The following is a 14,840-nucleotide window of genomic DNA, read 5'->3' as shown; positions in this document are numbered from 1 at the left end:
TCAGCATTCGATGTCTGCTTGTTCAGGGCTTTCTCTTAGGCTTTCTTTGATGTGTGTTGTTAATGAGCTGGCCAGACCTGCCCACAGGCTGTTTCATTTCTCCCTGAAACATCAGAGTTGTCAGATTGCTCTGGAAAATCAGGTGTTTTTTTTCAGTGGGGCCCAGTGACAGGACAAGAGATAACAGACACAAAATTGGACATAGGACATTCCATTTGAACATAAGGAAATACTTCTTTCCTTTCAGGGTGCTTAGCCTGGAGAAGAGGAAGCTCAGAGAAGACCTTCTTGCTGTCTACAACTACCTGAAGGGAGGTTGTAGCCAGGTGGGGGTTGGTCTCTTCTCCCAGGCAAGCAGCACCAGAACAAGAGGACACAGTCTCAAGCTGTGCCAGGGGAGGTTTAAGCTGGAGGTGAGGAGAAAGTTCTTGCCAGAAAGAGAGATTGGCCATTGGAATGTGCTGCCCAGGAAGGTGGTGGAGTCACTGTCCCTGGAGGTGCTCAAGAGGGGATTGGACTTGGCACTTGAAGCCATGGTTTAGTAGTCATGAGGTGTTGGGTGACAGGCTGGACTTTAATATCTGAGGTGTCTTCCAACCTTATTGATTCTATGATCATGTTAGTGGTGCCACTGACTCCTTTCAGTCCAGGCTTGCAGGCTGTGTTCAAACCCATTTGCTTGAAAACAGAATGCCACACTGTGAACATTGCTCAGCATTTCCACTTCCCACCCAGGCCATGAAGGGTGGTGGCTCACAGCATCTGGCAGATTTGAGCTCTGTTTTTCCTACATCTTTGCCCACCAGCAGCACAACTGCATTCAAGAAGATGTTTTCACCAGAAGGGCACAGCACTGTTCTGCAACCATTGCAACCTTGCAGAGACATTTCCCACAGAAAAAGAGGGGAGGCAACCCCCCCCCCAAAAAAAACCCCAAAACCCAAACAACAACCAACCATGAAGCATGTGACTTAGATAGGGATTCAGTTTTGCTCCAGTTCTGGGCACCTAAAATTAAGGACATTGAGACACTTGAACGTGTCCAGAGAAGGGCAACAAAGCTGGGGAGAGGCCTTGAGAACAGCCCTGTGAGGAGAGGCTGAGGGAGCTGGGGTTGCTTAGCCTGGAGAAGAGGAGGCTCAGGGGAGACCTCATTGCTGTCTACAACTACCTGAAGGGAGGTTGTAGCCAGGTGGGGGTTGGTCTCTTCTCCCAGGCAACCAGCACCAGAACAAGAGGACACAGTCTCAAGCTGTGCCAGGGGAAGTTTAGGCTCAAGGTGAGGAGAAAGTTCTTCACAGAAAGAGTAATTAATTGGCCATTGGAATGTGCTGCCCAGGGAGGTGGTGGAGTCACCATCCCTGGAGGTGTTCAAGAGGGGATTGGACGTGGCACTTGAAGCCATGGTTTAGTTAGTCATGAGGTGTTGGGTGACAGGTTGGACTTGATGATCTCTGAGGTCTTTTCCAACCTTATTGATTTGATGATTCTCTCCACACAGGCAGAATCACCTTGGCATCAGCTGTTTGACTTTTTGTAACTGTGTTTATGGCAGCTAAGGGGGAAGAGCGAAGGAGTCGTCTAACAGGGTGATTTAGTTTTAAGCCTGTGTGGTATCATTTAGCAATCTCGTGTTATTCAAACACAGGGATGTGTGTTTGCATGGGGGTTTATGGTAGCTCATGCTAACAGCCAAACACAACACTGGAGTTTGATGGTGAGATGGTTTATTTTTGCTTCTTCTGTGAAATGAGCTTTGCACTGGTGAAAAGTGTGCATAGACATGCTGGAGACTGAAGCCCTCTGTTTGTCCTTACAGCATTTATTTTCAGGCAGGACAAATCCTCCTTCAGTTCTGGCAAATTCGTCACTGAGCAGGAGAGAGGCTCTGCAGTCATTTCAGATGCCATGGTCCCTTCTTTCCTTGGAAAAAGAGGTGGAAGGCGAAGGAGATGATACCTGGAGTCAGAGTGGCTGGAGAGCAGCCAGGCAGGAAGGGACCTGGGGTTACTGGTTGAGAGTAGGCTGAACATGAGCCAGCAGTGTGCCCAGGCAGCCAAGAAGGCCAATGGCATCCTGGCCTGCATCAGGAATACTGTGGCCAGCAGAAGCAGGGAAGTCATTGTGCCCTGTGCTCAGCACTGGTTAGGCCACACCTTGAGTCCTGTGTCCAGTTCTGGGCCCCTCAGTTTAGGAAAGATGTTGAGTTGCTGGAAGGTGTCCAGAGAAGGGCAACAAAGCTGGGGAGGGGTTTGGAGCACAGCCCTGTGAGGAGAGGCTGAGGGAGCTGGGGTTGCTTAGCCTGGAGAAGAGGAGGCTCAGAGGAGATCTTATTGTTGTCTACAGCTACTGAAGGGAGGTTGTAGCCAGGAGGGGGTTGGTCTCTTCTCCCAGGCAACCAGCACCAGAACAAGAGGACACAGTCTCAAGCTGCACCAGGGGAAGTTTAGGCTCAAGGTGAGGAGAAAGTTCTTTATAGAAAGAGTAATTGGCCATTGAAATGTGCTGCCCAGGGAGGTGGTGTAGTCACCATCACTGGAGGTGTTTAATAAGAGACTGGATGGGGCACTTGGTGCCATGGTTTAGTTAATTAGATGGTGTTGGGTTATAAGTTGGACTCGATGATCTTTGAGGTCTTATCCAACCTGGTCAATTCAATTCAATTCAATTCAATTCAATTCAATTCAATTCAATTCAATTCAATTCAATTCAATTCTAGTCTAGTCTAGTCTAGTCTAGTCTACCCTACCCTATCCTATCCTATCCCATCCTATCCCATCCTATCCTACCTATAGCTGCCATAGGTTATATCTACGCACTGGGATGCAAGCTGGAATTGCGACCGCTGTGCTGGGAGCTGCAGGGAGGAGTGCAGCCTTTGATCTTCTTTGGAATCTGTTTCTCAGCCAACCTTATGCTTAGGGAAAAATCAGACAAGCTCAGCAAAAAGCAGAAAAGGAGAGAAAAATAATTAAAAGGGAAAAGAACTAAAAAGAGCAAGAAATCCAATGAATCAGCAATCAGCAGCAAAGCTCGTGATTTGAAGTAGGAAGCACCAGGAAATGCAGAAGCATTTCACATCAGAGATATTGGCTTTCAAGTCAGTGCTGCTCCTTTCCTGTGATTAAGAGGCTAAGTTAATATATTAATATGTTCTAAAATGGGGACTGGCTTGTTCTTTGTCTTTGTGCAAAACAACAGCTCTTCCTTAGTGCAGGCTGAAATGCTTATTGGTAAGGAGACACTATGTCTTAAGTTAGTCATTTAAATTGCAACAAGAGACTATATTGGTGGCATAATGGTGGCATAAAAATGCCCACAAGTTTTTGAATGGCTTCAGGATTCATTTTTGAGAGAAAGGAGGAAAAAAAACCAACAACCCAAACCAAACACAAACCCCCAAATCCCCAACCCTTACTGCTTCCTGCAAGTCAAACATCAAACATTTGGTGTTCCAGGGGAAATCAGAGGTCTGCGTTTATCCTCTCATTACTTGAACTAGAATGAAATTAAAATTAGAGGGGATAAGAAACCTCTCCCATGTGGCATAAACCAACCACCAAGGAGGACCTGAGTAGCTTTGGCACTGATATTTATCCTTGTTAGGACCCTTCTGAGAGAACACCAGAAGGATAAAGAGAAAAGCAAAGCCTGCTGCTATTCAGTCCGGTGCAGTTTACCCTGGGCATATGACCCAGTCCACCTTAGCTAAAGAGAAGCACAGCTTTACTGGACAGCACTCACACTGATTGGTTAGGGTGGCTGACTCAGCAATCTCCTCACTAAAGTCCTTCTGTAACCCAGGGACACTGAGAGTTTATTCTAGAAGGTGGCACTGAAGGCTGCAGGTCATTGATAACATTTCCTGCTGGACCAGGCTCTTTCTTGCTCTTTGCTGACTTTGGTGGAAGGCCAGGAAGTCATCCTCCCAGCTGTCACTAGATGAGATAACTCCTTCTCTTTCTAATGTCTTCTCATACTTGGACTGCTCATGATTTAGTTAGATACCTGCCTTAAGGCTTCCCAAGCTCTGATGCAAAATCATAGAATCATAGAATCAATAAGGTTGGAAGAGACCTCAAAGATCATCAAGTCCAACCTGTCACCCAAGAACTCATAACTAGTAAACCATGGCACCAAGTGCCATGTCCAATCCCCCCTTGAGCACCATGAGGGATGGTGACTCCATCACCTAAATGCTCAGCCTTGTGCCAGATGAAGCCTTTGTCAGGCAGGTGAAGAGTGAACACCTTGCTCGCTGGTGGGGAGGTTTGAGGGGTGGTGGTGCTATGGCTGGAAAGGGACAGGAGAAAACAGAAACCCCCTAAACCCATCCCTGTGAGGCAATGGGGTCAGTGCATTGGAAGCCAGAGGGATGAGATGGGGAGGAAGGCATGATACCTGGATGCAGCACACGTGTGAAGGAGATGGCACAACTGTGGTCACAGAGAAGGCCCTTGCAGAGGTGACTCTGTATGTACACTGATCTTGGAGGGGATACCCAGTGAGAGTGGAATGAGTTACTCTGACTGCCCTTCTGGTTTAGTATTGTTCAGGGGAAAGAGGAGTATTGTCTTTTGTGTGCAGTATGTTTATAACTCAATTTCCCTTCTGACTGATGCCTTGCTCCATGTTCTCTTCTCCCCCTCCATCTGGTTTCTATTGTAGTTTTAAATGAGGACAGTTTGGCTGTCTGGCAGAACAAACAGGGTCTGTGTGACACCAGCTGCCTCTTCCAACTTCTAAGCCTCCAGCACAGTTTTAATTATAGAAGTGTCAAGATTGGACACCCCCCTCACCCCCCTCACCCCCCTTCTATGCCTGCACGCACACACACAGAGGCCCTGCTACAAATCCCATCCACATCTTCCTGCAGAAGATACCCAGCTCTGTGATTTCCATTGCCCTGTAATGCTGAATAGACTCCTGATGTCCTGACTCAAAGTAATCCTATAGGGATCTGTGATGCCTATATTGTCTTTGGCAAGGAGCACTCCCATGTTTGACCTGGACATGTTCCTGTGTGATTTAATCTAGGTGATTGTGCCTTAGCAGGGGGGTTGGACCAGCTGATCATCAGAGGTCTCAACAGGCTGGGGTCAGAGGGGCTGGAGAGCAGCCAGGCAGAAAGGGACCTGGGGGTACTGGTTGAGAGTAGGCTGAATATGAGCCAGCAGAGTGCCCAGGGGGCCAAGAAGGCCAATGCCATCCTGGCATGTATCAGGAACAGTGTGGCTAGCAGGGTCAGGAAAGTCATTGTGCCCTGTGCTCAGCACTGGTTAGGCCACACCTTGAGTCCTGTGTCCAGTTCTGGGCGCCTCAGTTTAGCAAAGATGTTGAGTTGCTGGAAGGTGTCCAGAGAAGGGCAACAAAGCTGGGGAGGGGTTTGGAGCACAGCCCTGTGAGGAGAGGCTGAGGGAGCTGGGGTTACTTAGGCTGGAGAGGGGGAGGCTCACAGGAGACCTTATTGCTCTTTACAACTACCTGAAGGGAGGTTGTGACCACGTGTGGATTGCTGTCTTCTCCCAGGCAACCAGCACCAGAACAAGAGGACAAAGTCTCAAGCTGTGCCAGGGGAGGTTTAGGCTGCATATTAGGAAGAAATTCTTCATAAAGAGAGTGATTTGCCATTGGAATGTGCTGCCCAGGGAGGTGGTGGAGTCACCATCACTGGAGATGTTTAGGAAGAGACTGGATGGGGCGCTTGGTGCCATGGTTTAGTTGATCAGATGGTGTTGGGTGATGGGTTGGACTTGATGATCTTGAAGGTCTCTTCCAACCTGGCTTATTCTATTCTTTTCTATTCTATTCTATTCTATTCTATTCTATTCTATTCTATTCTATTCTATTCTATTCTATTCCATTCCATTCCAACCCCTACCATTCTGTGGTTCTATGTGATTCTATATGTAAAGGACATGCCAGTATTTGCATCTCCTCTCACTCAGCTGACCACAGCCTTTGTTTTGGTTCATTAGTAGCCACATCTGAAATAAGCAAACCACCTCAGAAACACCTGGAAGTGGGAGGGAGCTGTTCACTAATGGGCTAACCTCACCTCCCCCTAATGCCCAGAAGACTTGGCTTTGTAGGAGATCAGAGCTGCTTAGGAATTTCAGAGCTGCAGGTTCTACCCAAAGAAAACATTTACCTGTGCTCCAGTTTCACACAAGCACTGCATTTAGGGGCTTGCATTGCAGGAAGGCGCTGCAGCCCCTTCACCTCCAGGGACCTGAGGTCAAAGCCTGCAATTTTTGGTTGCAAGTGAGGTGTGTCCTATGTGGGCTTAATTTTTGACATGACAAAGCTGCCACACATTTTGGTGTTAACAGCTCCCTTTCCTTAGAGATGCAGGGCTGTACAGCCTGTGTGCACACAGTCCATTCCTTAGTGTGTTTGAAAGGCCAGCACAGCTTCCAGTGAGACTAAATCATGTTGAGTGCTGACGCTGCCAGAAGGCTGCTCAAGCATCAGAGAGCTGCTTTCCTGGGGATTGTTAGAGGAGTCACTTTTCCTCATGAATTTAAATTTCTGGTTGAGAGAAATACTCAGGTTTGGGCTGAATACCTTGGCTGCTTGCCCATCCTTTGGTACATTTAGAATTTGCTGCTGCTGCTGGCTAAAGGGCTCTTGAAGTGGTCCAGAAGACAAGGAGCAAGGGGTGCAAGCTGTCTTCATAAGAGCCAAGGAACTGGTATGGCTGTCTTCATAAGAGCCAAGGGCACTGGTAGAGAGATGTGAGAAGCCCTGGGCTGGAAAAGCAGGGAAGAGGCTGGTGAGAGGTCTGGAGCACAAGCCCTATGAAGGGATTGGACGTGGCACTTGGTGCCATGGTCTAGTAGACATGAGGTCTTAGGTGACAGGTTGGACTTGATGATCCTTGAGGTCTTTTCCAACCTTGTTGATTCCATGATCAGTCAGAAATGATGAGGCTGTGTGGTGGGTTGAAGTTTCCCCTCCAACATTAACTTTGCCAGACCAACTCAGTTAGAAGCAAATGAAGCTGTATTCACAAGCAGAATCTACACTCTACAATGGAATGGAATGAATGTGTACAAAATACACAGGATTTACAATATTATACAGGTATTTACAATTAATCATAGAATCATAAAATCATAGAATCATTCAGGATTGGAAGGAACCACAAGGATCATCTAGTTCCAAACCCCCTGCCATGGGCAGAGACACCTCACACTAGATCAGGCTGGCCACAGCCTCATCCAGCCTGGGCTTAAACACCTCCAGGGATGGGGCCTCAACCACCTCCCTGGACAACCCATTCCAGGGCTTCACCACTCTCATGGGGAAGAACTTTGCCCTCACCTCCAGCCTCAATCTCCCCACCTCCAGCTTCATTCCATTCCCCCTAGTCCTATCACTACCTGAGATCCTGAGAAGTCCCTCCCCAGCCTTCTTGTAGCCCCCTTCAGATACTGGAAGGCCACAATTAGGTCACCTCGGAGCCTTCTTTTCTCCAGACTGAACAGCCCCAAGGTTCCCCCTGGCCAAGGACCAAGGGAAGATACTAGCTTCTCCTTCCCTGCCTCTCCCCTTACAGTCCTGTACAAAAGGGACAAGAGAAAAGAGCAGACAAGTTAGACTTAGCCAAGGCCAGCCAAAAGCAGATTCTCTCTCCTGAGCGAAGCAAAACCAGGCAGAGATCAGAAGAAAAGAGAAAAGGGGAGAATTATTCAGGTACAGCTCCTCTTAGAGAAGATATTTACCCAATGAATTTGTTTAGAATAATCTTTTGTTTTCCTTTTTACACCCCATAGTGATTTATTTACATTTTCCTGCTTTTCTGCTCAAAAACTGTAACTGCATTTCAAAGGCCTAGCCTAAAACCAGCACAGGCTGGAAGTCACTTGCCTTTCTAGTTTTTGCTTAGTTTTCTATTTTTATTGTTCTTCAATTTCTAGGCTGCTCATCATCATATGATCTGAGTTCCCTACTGCAGTTACAGATCATCACAAAGATCCTCTTTCTTGATATGTCACTTAGGCTTTCTGTGGCAAGGATTTCACAGAATCACAGGATCACAGGATGTTAGGGGTTGGAAGGGACCTCTGGAGGTCTTCAAGTCCAACCCCCCCACCCTGCCAGAGCAGGGCTAATAATCTAGCTCAGGTCACACAGGAACACATCCAGATGGGTCTTGAAAGTCTCCAGAGAAGGAGACTCCACAGCCTCTCTAGGCAGCCCATTTCAGTGCTCTATGACCCTCACAGAGAAGAAGTTCTCCCTCATGTTGAGGTGGAACCTCCTGTGCTGTAGTTTATATCCATTACCCCTTGTCCTATCACAGGGTGCAATGGAGAACAGCCTGTCCTCTCCCTCCTGACACCCAGTCCTCATATATATTTATTAGATCCCCTCTCAGTCTTCTCCTCTCCAGACTAAAAAGCCCTAGGTCTCTCAGCCTTTCTTCATAAGGCATGTGCTCTAGTCCCTTAATCATCATCACAAATTCTGGGGATTGGAAGGGACCTCTGGGTATCATCTAGTCCAACCCCTGCTAGAGCAGGATCACCTAGGCTAAATCACACAGGAGCACATCCAGGCATGTTTGGAATGCCTCCAGAGAGAGAGACTCTACAGCCATTCTGGGCAGCCTGTTCCAGTGCTCCAGAACCCTCAAGGTGAATAATTCTTGTCTTTACATGGAACCTTCTGTGTTTCAATCTGTGTCCATTGCCCCTTGGCCTGCAATGGTCCTGAACTTTGAGCAGAAGAACTCAGGGAAGGTCCATCCAGAGCCATTACCTCTGTGGTGTTGCAAAGAGGCAGTAACTGCTATAAATGGCTTTCCAGTCAAATGTATGGCTTAGTCTGTTTTCTTCCACACAGCTTTCCAAAAGTGCAGTGCAGCAGAGTCAGCACTGCAGTGGGGAACTTCAACTTCTTCACTGACTGTGGTTTTTGTGTGCTTATGCTGTGGGGAGCGCCGCGTTAAGTACACAGAAGTTTCTAGCACCTAATAAGGAAGGGCTCTCTTACTGTTATTGTTATAACCAGGGTTGTTATAGTACTGGGGACAGGGAGGCTTGCTCTGACCAAGAAGATGAAGGTTTGCTATACCTATATAATGGGGGGAAAAATTAAACATGTGCTTTGGGTCCGCACTGGGATGTAAACATTGTGCCTCGGGCCTCTCTCAGCTTTGAGGCTGGCAAAGCCTTTGGCTGGTTACATTGGCAAGAGTTCTTTTGAAGCCTATGTCAGATTTTGTCAGTGTGCAGGTCTAGTCAATATTTGAAGTTTGTGCCCACTCTGTGGGAGTTTGGGAGCACTAAACTGTGGGTGTGTAGGCTTATATGGAAGTGCAAATGCTCCTCTGACTTTCATCCAAGCCAATCAGACCATCTTGGTGCAATTCAGTGAGGCTGGAGCTCTGTCTTGAGGAGGGGGGAGGTTCCAGGGACTGCATGTTTTACCTCATGCTTTCAATTAGAATCAAATTGCCTTCCTTCTTCCTTCTTTCTTTCTCTCTTTTTCTTTCTTTCTCTTTCTTTCTTTCTTTCTTTCTTTCTTTCTTTCTTTCTTTCTTTCTTTCTTTCTTTCTTTCTTTCTTTCTTTCTTTCTTTCTTTCTTTCTTTCTTTCTTTCTTTCTTTCTTTCTTTCTTTCTTTCTCTTTCTTTCTTTCTTTCTTTCTTTCTTTCTTTCTTTCTTTCTTTCTTTCTTTCTTTCTTTCTTTCTCTTTCTTTCTTTCTTTCTTCCTTTCTTTCTTTCTTTCTTTCTTTCTTTCTTTCTTTCTTTCTTTCTTTCTTTCTTTCTTTCTTTCTTTCTTTCTTTCTTTCTTTCTTTTTCTTTCTTTCTTTCTCTCTTTCTTTCTCTCTTTCTTTCTTTCCTTCTTTCTTTCCTTCTTTCTTTCCTTCTTTCCTTCTTTCCTCCTTTCTTTCCTTCTTTCTCTCTTTCTTTCTTCCTTTCTTTCTTCCTTTCTTTCTTTCTTGAAAAGAGAAAGGGAGAGAGAGAAACCTTACCTTCCTTCCCACCATGTTCCAGTGACCTCAGGGCTGGTTCATTGTCGTATAGAATAGAATAGAATAGATAGAATAGAATAGAGTAGAGTAGAGTAGAATAGAATAGAATAAAATAGAATAGAATTAACCAGTTTGGAAGAGACCTTCTAGATCATCGTGTCCAACCTGTCATCCAACACCACCTAATCAACTCCACCATGCAACCAAGCACCCCATCCAGTCTCCTCCTAAACACCTCCAAAGATGGTGACTCCACCACCTCCCCAGGCAGCACATTCCAATGGCCAATCATTCTCTCTGTGTAGAATTTCCTCCTAACATCCAGTCTGAACCTCCCCTGGCACAGCTTGAGACTGTGTCCTCTTGTTCTGGTGCTGGTTGCCTAGGATAAGAGACCAACCCCCACCTGGCTACAACCTCCCTTCAGGGAGTTGTAAAGAGCAGTAAGATCTCCTCTGAGCCTCCTTTTCTCCAGGCTAAGCAACCCCAGCTCCCTCAGCCTCTCCTCACAGGGCTGTGCTCCAAACCCCTCCCCAGCTTTGTTGCCCTTCTCTGGACACCTTCCAGCAAGCCCAGAACTGGACACAGGACTCAAGGTGTGGCCTAACCAGTGCAGTGTACAGGGGCAGAATGAGTTCCCTGCTCTTGCTGGCCACACTGTTCCTGATACAGGCCAGGATGCCATTGGCCTTCTTGGCTGACTGGGCACCCTGCTGGCTCATGTTCAGCCTACTAGCAACCAGTACCCCCAGGTCCCTCTCTGCCTGGCTGCTCTCCAGCCACTCTGACCCCAGGCTGTAGCACTGCATGGGGGTGCTGTGGCCAATGTGCAGAACCACATATGTCAATGAGTGTGGCATGGCACAACCATATCTTCACTTTGTCAGTTGACTGTGGTCACTTTCTGGGAGGCTTATTTTCCCTGTATTTCTCCCACGACTGTGCCCTTCTCTGTATCTGCAGAAAGGCTCTTCTGTTGTTTCACCAAACTGTCTCCTCTGTGGTGATGGCTTGTATGAGTTCTTGGTGTGTGTTCATTAGGCATCTTGGCTTGTTTTCCTCTCCTAGTCCCCTACGTGCTGAAGAGCTGTGCAGAGTTCATTGAGACTCATGGCATTGTGGATGGGATCTACCGGCTCTCAGGAGTGACATCCAACATACAAAAGCTGAGGTAAGGGCAACCTTGGCTGAGCACCAGAGGGGCTTGGTCAGATTGCTTGGTACTTATTGTCTGTGAGTCCCCCAAGCATAGACTAGGGCCCAACAGATCTCTAGGCTGATTGAGAGGATAAACCATCTCTGAAGCTGGTGACAGTGAGACACAACATTTCAGTGTGCATTCTAGTAATGGAACTAGGGGGAATGGATCCAAGGTAGAGGAGGGGAGATTTAGAATAGACGTCAGGAAGAAGTTCTTCCCCAGGAGGGTGGTGAGACACTGGAAGAGGTCGCTCAGGGATGTGATGGAAATTGCATTCCTGAATGTTCTTAAGGCCAGGCTGGATGCAGCTCTGGGCAACCTGATTTAGTGGAAAGTGTCCCTGCCCATGGCAGGGGATTTGGAACCAGGTGGTTCTTGGCGTCCCTTCCAACTGTGACAATTCTGTGATTCTGTGTGATTCAGGGATTAGTCCATGGCAAAGAAGAAGTTATCTCCCTCTGCATCTATTAATAGGAAAGGCCTGGAGGGTCTCAGCACAAATGCTGAGTTGTTCTCTCTCAATTCAAGACAAAGCAATCTTTTTATATCAATTTGGAGTCCACTCACGGTACTATGTTAGGGAAACCAATGACTAATTGAAACCTTGGAGACAAACTGGGCTGGGCTACTGAGAGATCTCTGCTTTAAAGCCTCTTTTTTCCCTTCTTGCTGTGAAAGAGCATTTAGGGTGGACTACTGGGATGCTACAGCTATTGTTCACCTCTGCTGTTATGTTTCAATGTTGTTTCAGACAAGAGTTTGTGTCTGACCAATGCCCAGACCTGACAAGAGAAGTTTACCTCCAGGACATCCACTGTGTGGGGTCACTCTGCAAGCTCTACTTCAGGGAACTGCCCAACCCTCTCCTCACCTATGAGCTCTACAAGAAATTCACGGTGAGACCCTTTGCTGTTCTCATTCCTCTCCAGCAGTGTGGATGTGTTGCAGGTTTCTCCATGACAGCTGCTTGGAATTCACTCTGAAGTCCTGGCTTCTGGTGCATCTATCTGTATAAACATTTCCCAGTGCTCTTCCCTTCTCATCTTGTGCTGGCTCTCTTTCCCTGTCCTTGTTCCTTTCCCCCAATTTCTGTTTATTTCTCTCGGTTTCTCTGCTGTTTCCTCCCCTTTATCTTGGTAAATTTTCCACCTCATTGCTTCCCTACTGCTGCTCTTTCTTATCCCTGTGCACCTCCTCCCAGAATTACTAATTCTCTTTCCTTTCCTCATTACTGTCCATCACCAAGAGCCTGCTGTGTAAGCTGGGGCTTGTGATCATAGAATCATAGAATCAACAAGGTTGGAAAAGACCTCAAAGATCATCAAGTCCAACCTGTCACCCAACACCTCGTGACTACTAAACCATGGCACCAAGTGCCAAGTCCCTCTTGAACACCTCCAGGGATGGGGACTCCACCACCTCCCTGGGCAGCACATTCCAATGCCTAACAACTCTCTCTGGGAAGAACTTTCTCCTCACCTGCAGCCTAAACTTCCCCTGGCGCAGCTTGAGACTGTGTCTTCTTTTTCTGGTGCTGGTTGCCTGGGAGAAGAGACCAACCCCCACCTGGCTACAACCTCCCTTCAGGTAGTTGTAGAGAGCAATCAGGGTCTCCCCTGAGCCTCCTCTTCTCCAGGTTAAGCAACCCCAACTCCCTCAGCCTCTCCTCATAGGGCTTGTGCTTGAGGTCTCTGCCCAGCCTCGTTGCCCTTCTTTGGACATGTTCAAGTGTCTCAATGTCCTTCTCAAATTGAGGGGTCCAGAACTGGACCCAGGACTCAAGGTGTGGTCTAACCAGGGCTGAGAACACTGCTCCTGCTGGCCACACTATTTGTGATGCAGGCCAGGATGCCATCGGCCTTGTTGGCCACCTGGGCACACTGCTGGCTCCTGTTCATAATCATAAGGGTGCAGTTTCCTCCTCCCTGTCCCTGTGACAGTCCCTGACACATGCACAAACGGATGGCTCAGCCTCCATGCGGAGCACCAACCTCTCTGCAGCCGCAGCGGTTTTCATGCAGTTTGTCAGAGCGCACGTGACGAGGTTGTGTCAGCCCCGGGGTATCAGGTCCATCATGATCATGCCACAAATACAGATGGCAGAGGAAAGTGGCAGGTGGCCAAACAGAATTCTCCAACCTTGTTTAAAGAGGTTGCAATTCAAAGAGAAGTCGCTTGATTCTGCGAAACAACCATAGATTATACATGGATACAGCTGGAGCCTGGGAGCAGACTGCCGGTGGGGGGGGGAGCAGACAAATAAGACCACCAAGCCTGAATTTTTCAGAGAGTTGGCTAATTTTGATGCCAGGGAATATTTCATTAGAAGAGGGCACAGCATGCTATGCTTGTTGATTAGGCTGCCTGCTTCTCACCCTTCTAAACCCACTTTCAGTTGTTGTTTATGGCACCGACGAATCTAAATGGGATCATCCAGGCTGGGATCTGATGTGCCTGGAGGTGTGAATTTCCAGCTCAAAGAATTCACCAGCTTCTTAGAACAGCTGGGGTGGGAGAAGGAGAAGGATTGATTCCTCAGTGTTGGAAACATCCGCTCTTTGTTAGGAATTTCTGTCATCCTACTCTTTCCTATTTGCTGAGAGGTGGAGAACAGACAGCGCCAAAACCATCAGACGTTGCAGAGAAGTTTTGCAAAGTCACATCCAAGTGAAAGGGGAAGTGGCAAGCAGCTCTAGCTTCAGATGCTACTGTTTGCTTTGCTGCTAGCCTGAATCAAGAGCTTCCAAACACACTGTTATGGCACAGGAGGCATTGACAGGGTTCAGTGCTGGGCCCCATGCTCTTTAAGATCTTTATTGATGATCTGGATGAGGGGATTGAGTCCGTCATCAGTAAGATTGCAGATGACACCAAGCTGGGGACAGGTGTTGATCTGTTAGAGGGTAGAAGAGATCTGCAGAGGACCTTACCAGGCTGGAAAGACGGGCAGAGTCCAAGGGCATGAGATACAGTACATTTAAGTGCCAGGTTCTACACATTGGCCACAACAAACCCATGCAGTGCTACAGGCTGGGGTGAGAGTGGCTGGAGAGCAGCCAGGCAGAGAGGGACCTGGGGGTACTGATTGACAGTAGGCTGAACATGAGCCAGCAGTGTGCCCAGGGGGCCAAGAAGGCCAGTGACATCCTGGCCTGTATCAGGAACAGTGTGGCCAGCAGGAGCAGTGAAGTCATTCTGCTGCTATACTCAGCACTGGTTAGGCCACACCTTGAGTCCTGTGTCCAGTTCTGGGCCCCTCAGTTTAGGAAAGATGTTGAGTTGCTGGAAGGTGTCCAGAGAAGGGCAACAAAGCTGGGGAGGGGTTTGGAGCACAGCCCTGTGAGGAGAGGCTGAGGGAGCTGGGGTTGTTTAGCCTGGAGAAGAGGAGGCTCAGGGGAGACCTTATTGCTCTCTATAACTCCCTGAAAGGAGGTTGTAGCCAGGACGGGGTTGGTCTCTTCTCCCAGGCAACCAGCACCAGAACAAGAGGACACAGTCTCAAGCTGCACCAGGGGAGGTTTAGGCTGGATGTTAGGAAGAAATTCTTCATAGAAAGAGAGATTGCCCATTGGAATGTGCTGCCCAGGGAGGTGGTGGAGTCACCATCCCTGGAGGTGTTCCAAAAGGGATTGGCCGTGGCACTTGAAGCCATGGTT

The 14,840-nt window shown here is 47.9% G+C and overlaps 1 protein-coding gene across 1 annotated transcript in view; it reads left to right on the top strand.

Annotated features, from left to right (window-relative positions):
• ARHGAP31 (Rho GTPase activating protein 31) overlaps positions 1 to 14,840 on the top strand; it is an 81,625-nt gene that overhangs the window by 43,961 nt on the left and 22,824 nt on the right. Inside the window, exons 2-3 of the mRNA XM_054163230.1 lie at positions 11,052 to 11,154; positions 11,936 to 12,080. Coding sequence (XP_054019205.1) covers positions 11,052 to 11,154; positions 11,936 to 12,080 — 248 coding nt within the window. The remainder of the gene's footprint in view (positions 1 to 11,051; positions 11,155 to 11,935; positions 12,081 to 14,840) is intronic.

The sequence above is a fragment of the Dryobates pubescens genome, chromosome 8 (genome assembly GCF_014839835.1).
Source record: "Dryobates pubescens isolate bDryPub1 chromosome 8, bDryPub1.pri, whole genome shotgun sequence".
Classification (NCBI taxonomy): domain Eukaryota; kingdom Metazoa; phylum Chordata; class Aves; order Piciformes; family Picidae; genus Dryobates; species Dryobates pubescens.
The sequence above is the reverse complement of the archived record's forward strand: the minus strand, read 5'-3'. Positions and strand labels throughout refer to the sequence as shown.